This window comes from Trifolium pratense, linkage group LG1, assembly GCF_020283565.1.
Source record: "Trifolium pratense cultivar HEN17-A07 linkage group LG1, ARS_RC_1.1, whole genome shotgun sequence".
Classification (NCBI taxonomy): domain Eukaryota; kingdom Viridiplantae; phylum Streptophyta; class Magnoliopsida; order Fabales; family Fabaceae; genus Trifolium; species Trifolium pratense.
The window spans coordinates 46,239,747-46,247,437 of NC_060059.1; the positions used below are offsets into that span (position 1 = coordinate 46,239,747).

The following is a 7,691-nucleotide window of genomic DNA, read 5'->3' on the forward strand; positions in this document are numbered from 1 at the left end:
TAATGGTCCCTAATAGAAAATATGGTCCAGATTGGTCCCTTATTAATATTATCATTTGTCACATTGGTCTCTATCGTTAATTTATTAATACTAAATATATTAGGTGTACCAACATTGTAGGTGGTCCACCGTATACCTCAATACATTTTTTAATCTTAACAATCAGATATTTTTGAAGAAAAATAAACCATTAGATTTTGAATGTCCACCGGATATAACAGTGCACCATCGTGTTCTTCATCCTTCATCATTCCTTCATCTTCTTCCTTCATTCCTTCTTCATGTTCTTCATAACTTTATCATTAATTCAACCCTAAAATTTCAAAACAAACCCAGAAAAAATAAATCTCAAAATCAACACCCAATTTCATATTCTTCAACACCACCACCACCACAGATCCCAGATTCGCCATCCCTACAAAACAAAACACAAAAACACAAACATGATCACGAGCTTCCTGGAACGCAAATCGAGCTTCCTGGAACAGCAATAAAAAATTTATGCTTTCTGAGAAATTGCCTAAGTATGAATTGACGGCAGAAGATGGGAAGAAATTGGCAAAGGAACATATGAAACTGACAATACCTTTTTTTCCTTTAATCGATGGAAAAAAAAAAGAAAAAGAAAGATGCAAGATCTGGGTTTGAGGAAGAAGATGAATAAAAGGAAAAAATATCATATGTTGGTGATTCACTATTAGATATAATAGACCAATAAGATCTAATGGTTTTAGTTTTGTCAAAAATATCAAATGGATAAAACTAAAATATTATTAAGGTTTATGGTGTACCACTAAGTATATTGACTCACCATACACGGCAATAGTGTCACCTGTACACAATTTAACGGTTTATGGTAAAAATGGACGGAAAGGACCAAAATGTTTAACGGAGAAGTCTTTAAGGGACTAATTTAAACCTTTTTTTCTTTAAGGGACCAATAAGAAACCAAAAATGTCTTTAAGGGATCATTTTACTAATTAAGCCTATATTGATTGAATTTTATGGCGAGGATTTAGTAAAGATTATTGATAGAAGATTAATAGTATTTAATTAAGGTGAGCACTTTGGTACACATCTTATGTGGATGTGTACTGGTACACCGCTGATGTGGTTAACAAGTGGCACTCATTTAAATCAGATGTTTTTTCTTTATTAAGTTTTTTATATTAAACACTACATTTTTTTTTACAAATTAAACACTACTTTTTAATATTTACAAATGTATCTTTAACACAAATATAATCTTCAATCATGTTGCATAATAAATCAAATATGCATCAAATCTTTCTAACTTATGAGTTTAATATTTGTTTTAACAAGATTCAAATATTATATTATTATTACTATTAATATTATTATTATTATTAATATTATTATTATTATTATTATTATTATTATTATTATTATTATTATTATTATTATTATATCCTATAAATTAATATGATATTATTATGTTCCGTCAAAAAACAACATAGTATTATGTTTTTTTTTTGAGTCAAACAGGCTTATTGCATTTCATTAACTATTAAATGTTTAATACATAAGGGAATAATCTCAAATCTATGGAAGCTAGCCCAAGAATTGGCCGCCCTAGACAGGGTATGAGCAACCAAATTCGCTTGCCTCCTAATAAACTTAACCTCAAAGTTTAGAAAAGACGACATAAAAATAACAATATCATGAACTATTGAAAAAAACTCAGAATTGCCTCTACGCCTCATGTGGATAGCATCAACCAACACCTTCGAGTCGCTTTCAAATTGAACTCGGTCGAATCCTCTATGCTTAGCTTCTTTCATAGCTAAAAGTAATGGCCAAGCTTCTCCCTCTAAAGTTGAGATCACATACTGTTGTCATTGTGTCATACCAGCCATGAACTGTCCATTGCTATTACGAAAACACAATCCCATCGAGGTTTTCCCAGAGCCAGTAACAAAAGCAACATCAACGTTACATTTTACCCAACTTGGACTTGGTTTTACCCACCGTAATAGATCAGGATCTGAAGTCACACTCACATCGTTACCCTGTAGTTTATGAACGGAGTACCAATCATTCCAAGCATCAAAGGCATGCCTTCCGATTTGGCTCGACATCTGGACATTGTTATTCCAAACCTTATCATTACGATTGTGCCAAATGCTCCAAAGTAGCATAGCCACTCTTCCAACAGTATCACTATTCTCGTCGTTGCACATAGCGAATATACGATCCATAGCAGTAGTTTGCTGGTACGCGTTATTATGTAAGACCGAAGAGAGACCAGCTGCACACCAACTGGCCCGAGCTACTGTACAGTTAAAGAACACGTGCAACTCATCCTCAAGCTCCTCGTCACACACGGGACAATTGGGAGTACACTCCACTCTCCTTTGTAACAACCGACAACGAGTTGGGAGACATCCTCTACATAAACGCCAAAGTAAATGGCGTGCTTTGTGCGGTGCTTGAGCTTGCCATATATCAGTCCAATTACCTGCCACATGATACTTGTCGCTACGTATAATATAACGCATAACTAGCTTATAACCAGACTTCACCGAATAACTCCCATTCCTCTCCTCCTCCCAAACCACTTTATCCTCTCCGACCGAGTCAACAAGTGGTGTTGCAAGGATTTTGTCCACTGCATCCCCTGAAAATAGGTTACGTACTCTAGCTATATTCCACTCTTTATAATTTTCGTGTAACAAATCTTTAACACACAACTGATATACTTCTGCTGGTTGAGGCGAGGACACCCATCTGTTATCACTCCCACGCAGCCAGGGGTCATACATAACCCGAATATTATCACCACTCCCAATCCGCCATCTACACCCAAGAAGGAGAACTTGCCGGGAATGCCAAATACTATGCCAGGCAAAGCTAGGATTATATCCCAAAGGAGCTTCAAATAAAGAGGAGCACGGAAAATACCTTGCTTTAACTAACCTTGCTACCAGTGAGTTTGGATTTTGAACAATATTCCAAGCTTGTTTCGCTACCATAGCCTTATTAAAGGCTTCAAAATTACGAAATCCCAAGCCTCCGTGAGCCTTCGGACAAGCAAGTCTTTCCCATGCTAACCAATGAATACTTTTATTATTATTGTTATTATTATTATTGTCGCCACTCCACCAAAACGCATTTAGCATTTTTTCAATATCATCAATAAGTGAGGAAGGAAGAATAAACATACTCATAATGTAGGAGGGAATCACTTGAAGAACCGATTTGATCATTACTTCCTTACCGGCCTTTGACAACGCACGCCCTCTCCAAGAATTCATTTTCTTCCAGATACGATCGTTGATGTAGGAAAAAATTGCTCTTTTACTTCTTCCAATCATGGAAGGTAATCCATAGTATTATGTTTTAACAACTTATGTTTTTTATATTCAACCTGATGTAATTGAGAGTGGATGGAGTTATTGCTATGGAATATAACAACTGAATGAAAGAAACGTAGACGTAGAGCCAAGAATGAGAATGGTGGAGTGGGGATCAATTTTATGTGCCTTACGATGGCAAATATGGTGGAAAAAGTGGGGATAAATGATGGGGTTGGTGCTATATGAACAGTGACGGATAAACCAAAAAATAAGAAGCTTATTGCCTTTTCTTATTGTTTTATTTCATTTTTAACCATGCGCTTTTTTATTTATTTTAAAATTAAAAAATTACACACATGGGGTCTTACTCAGCTAAGTGAGTTGTCACCTAAGTGTTAATTTGGTAAAAATTGAGATTTTGCAAAAGGGATTAAAGTTAAGGGACCAAAACTGCTATTTTTAAAGTTAAGGGACTAAAATCGCAAGTTCTGAAAGTTAGAGGGCCAAAAATGCATTTTAGCCAAAAAATAACTAATGATCTTAGCAAATTATTATTATCATCGAATTTAACAATGATTTTAAATTTTTAATATTTCAATATTATTACCATTCATTTTTTTAATATTATTAGTTTAAATACTTTAATATTTATTTACGGTTTGACCATTAATACATATAATTATTAAAATACTTTTTTTTCAAAACACTTTTAATTTTTAATATGTATATATATTTTAATGTAATATTGTTAAATTAATCTTCTTTTTTTTTTTTAAACAAGTTAAATTAATCTCACTTGACCTAATTGGAATGATAAACACTTAAAAAGTTGAATTTCAACAATCTAACGATTAAATTAATCTCATATTATTGGACTAACTGTTACTCAATAAACCTAGTTATTATGAAAGGATTTTGAAGTCTCAACCAACTTGACTGAAAGGGGCTAAAGAGATCAAATATTCTCAATCAGTCCGTTGAACTTGACCAAATTGGAATAGAAAATACACAAGAATTCAAATTTCGACAATCGGATAACTCAACTACTCAGATTGTGAATATGAAATCTAGCTCATCTATATATATAAATCCTAGATAGTTGTGGAATTGCCTATCTAAACCCTAATCCACAAACCAATGAAAACCTTTCATTTAGCCACATCATCCACTTACATCTATTTAATGTGGGGTATTAATTGTTATTATTATTATTATTATTATTATTATTTTGGGTTGTTATTCATTTTAAATTTTTTTGTTCATTTTATTATTTTGTGTATTTTATTGTCTTTTTTTTCAAAAAAGTTAATGTTTTTGCTAATAATCTTTTGCCCAATCTTTATAAATATAAGGAGTTGGTCGATTGTCAGGACTACTTTCTAATGTTAGTAAAAAAAAAATAGATAAAATAAATTTTACTAATGAAAACTTATGGAATAAAATAGATGGTATATAGATACTTGAGAGTATGACCGATTGTTAATATAAATAAAAACTTATGTTTCAACATCGATTGTTTTCCCGGGTCAATTATATGTTATCATTTCCATAGTTATTTTGAAGAATGAGTTAAAGATATTGCGATCAAATGCACAGTGTATGAGTATGACCACAAACCGTTTTCATAGCGACATGACAATTTATGGATTGCCAACTTATTTTGGTAGATGCAATAAGATTCATTATAATCTTTTCGAAATGTATAAACACATCTTTAATATCTATCTTATATTTACATCATTTTATTATTATTATTATTATTTTGTTGTTGTTAATGTTATTATTATAATTTTCATAATACTTATTGATTCAATTTAAACGAATGATTTTTCAACATTACAATATAAAATACTGCATAATACCCGTGCATCGCACGGGTGTGGGACTAGATAGTTGGAATTGTGGAATTGTCTATCTAAACCCTAATCCATAAACCAATGAAAACCTTTCATTTAGCCACATCATCCACTTACATCCATTTAATGTGGGGTACTAATTGTAATTATTATTATTATTATTATTATTATTATTATTATTATTATTATTATTATTGTTTTGGGTTATTATTCATTTTAAAATTTTTTGTTCATTTTATTATTTTGTGTATTTTATTGTTTTTTTTTTCAAAAAAGTTAATGTTTTTGCTAATAATCTTTTGTCTAATCTTTGTAAATATAAGGAGTTGGTCGATTGTGAGGACTACTTTCTAATGTTAGTAAAAAAAATAGATAAAATAAAATTTACTAATGGTTGTTATGTCCTGTATGATTTTTATCATATTCGATATTTGAGTATGAGTTAAGTTGGTTTATCTTTGCTCCAATAAGTTTCAAATTAATATAAATGTCAAATTCGATAATATAGTAGTTAGTTTTTTGGTAAGAGATAATGAAGTAGTTTATCCAACTCAGAATCCTTCAAAGAGATTTATAATATAAATAAAAACTTATGTTTCAACATCGATTGTTTTTCATGGTCAATTATATGTTATCATTTCCATAGTTATTTTGAAGAATGAGTTAAAAATATTGCTAATCAATGTTAATGAAGAAGATATCAAAGTAACTTCAAATGTGATGTATAAATAAGTTTTTAAATGTATAAACATCTATATATATAATTCCTAGATAGTTGTGCAACCACTAATCTAACCACAGTGTATGATTATGATCACAAACCGTTTTCATAGTGACATGCATGACAATTTATGGATTACCAACTTATTTTGGTAGATGCAATAGGATCCATTGTAATCTTTTCGAAATGTATAAACACATCTTTAATATCTATCTTATATTTACATCACTTTTATTATTATTATTATTATTATTATTTTGTTGTTGTTGATGTTATTATTATAATTTTCATAATACTTATTGTTTCAATTTATACGAATGATTTTTCAACGTTATAATATAAAATATCGCATAACACCCGTGCATCGCACGGGTGTGGGACTAGTATGAAATAATGACTATTAAGTCTCAACTAATTATGTTGTTTGTGATTAACGAAATCAAAATTTATAGATTAAACTCTTCAACTTGAAACATAGTTCATATGCAAACCTAAGTAATTATGCTTAATTTCAATAAGGAATTCAATTTTTTTTGTTCAATCAATTAGTTCAATATCACCTAAATGGACTAATTAACAGTAACTTATGAATTTTTTTTTAACCAAACAAACTTACTGCATTTCATTAATTATCAAAAGTTCAATACATGAAGGAATAATCTCAAATCTATGAAAACTAGTCCAAGAATTGGCCGCCCTAGCTAAAGTATGAGCAACCGAATTCACTTGTCTCATAATAAACTTAACTTCAAAGTTCACACATGATAGCATAACAAGGATAATTTCATTAACGATTGAAAGAAACTCTGAGTTGTCTCGCCGTTTGGTACGAATAGCATCAACCAACACTTGAGAGTCACTTTCAAATTGGACGTTTTCAAATCCTTTACTCTTAGCTTCATTCATAGCTTGCAATAATGTTCATGCTTCACCCTCCTCTGTTGATAAAGTCAGTTGCTGCCACTGCGTAATTTCAGCCATAAACTCACCAGAATTATTACGAAAACAAGCACCTATTGCGGTCCTACCTGCACCGACAAAAAATGTTGCATCTACATTGCACTTTAACCATCCTATATGAGGCTTTTCCCACCAATTGGTGCTGACAAGCGGAACATCATGATCATCGTTACTTCGCAACTTATGGACTGCAAACCACTCGTTCCAATGATCAAACGCAGCTCGACCAATTTGGATTGGACTTCTAACATTATCATTCCAAATTTTATCATTCTGGTTATGCCATATACTCCATAACAGTGTGGCCACTCTACCTATAGTAGTGTAATCCTCATTCCGACACAAGGCAAACACTCTATCTACCGCACTACCTTGCTGACAAGCTGCGGAACCCAGGACAGATGATAGTCCAGCTGCTTGCCAACTGTATTGAGTAGAAACGCAGGTGAAAAAAGTGTGTATATCATCTTCTACCTCATCTTCACATAATGGACAATGAACATCACAATCAACATGACGTTCTAATAACCGACGCCTCGTTGGAATACATATCCTACATAATCTCCAAAGAAGATGACGCGCTTTATGCGGAGCATGCGCTTTCCATATTTCTTTCCAATTACCTTCCACATGGTATTTATCATTACGAAAAATACACTTCATAGCAAGCTTGTACCCGGATTTGACAGAGTAATAACCATTTCGTTCCTCCGCCCAAACCAATTTATCCACATAAACCGACCCAATGAGAGGTGTCGCAATAATCCTCTCTGCCACTTGGACTGGGAATAACATGCAAATTTTAGGCACATTCCAAGCTTTATAATTATCTATCAT

The 7,691-nt window shown here is 32.1% G+C and overlaps 1 protein-coding gene across 1 annotated transcript; it reads right to left on the reverse strand.

The window, feature by feature from the left end:
* Positions 1-6,815: 6,815 nt before the first annotated feature.
* LOC123895172 lies at positions 6,816-7,691 on the reverse strand. Its single transcript, XM_045945407.1, has one exon. The coding sequence runs from the start codon at positions 7,689-7,691 to the stop codon at positions 6,816-6,818; it is 876 nt and encodes a 291-aa protein (XP_045801363.1).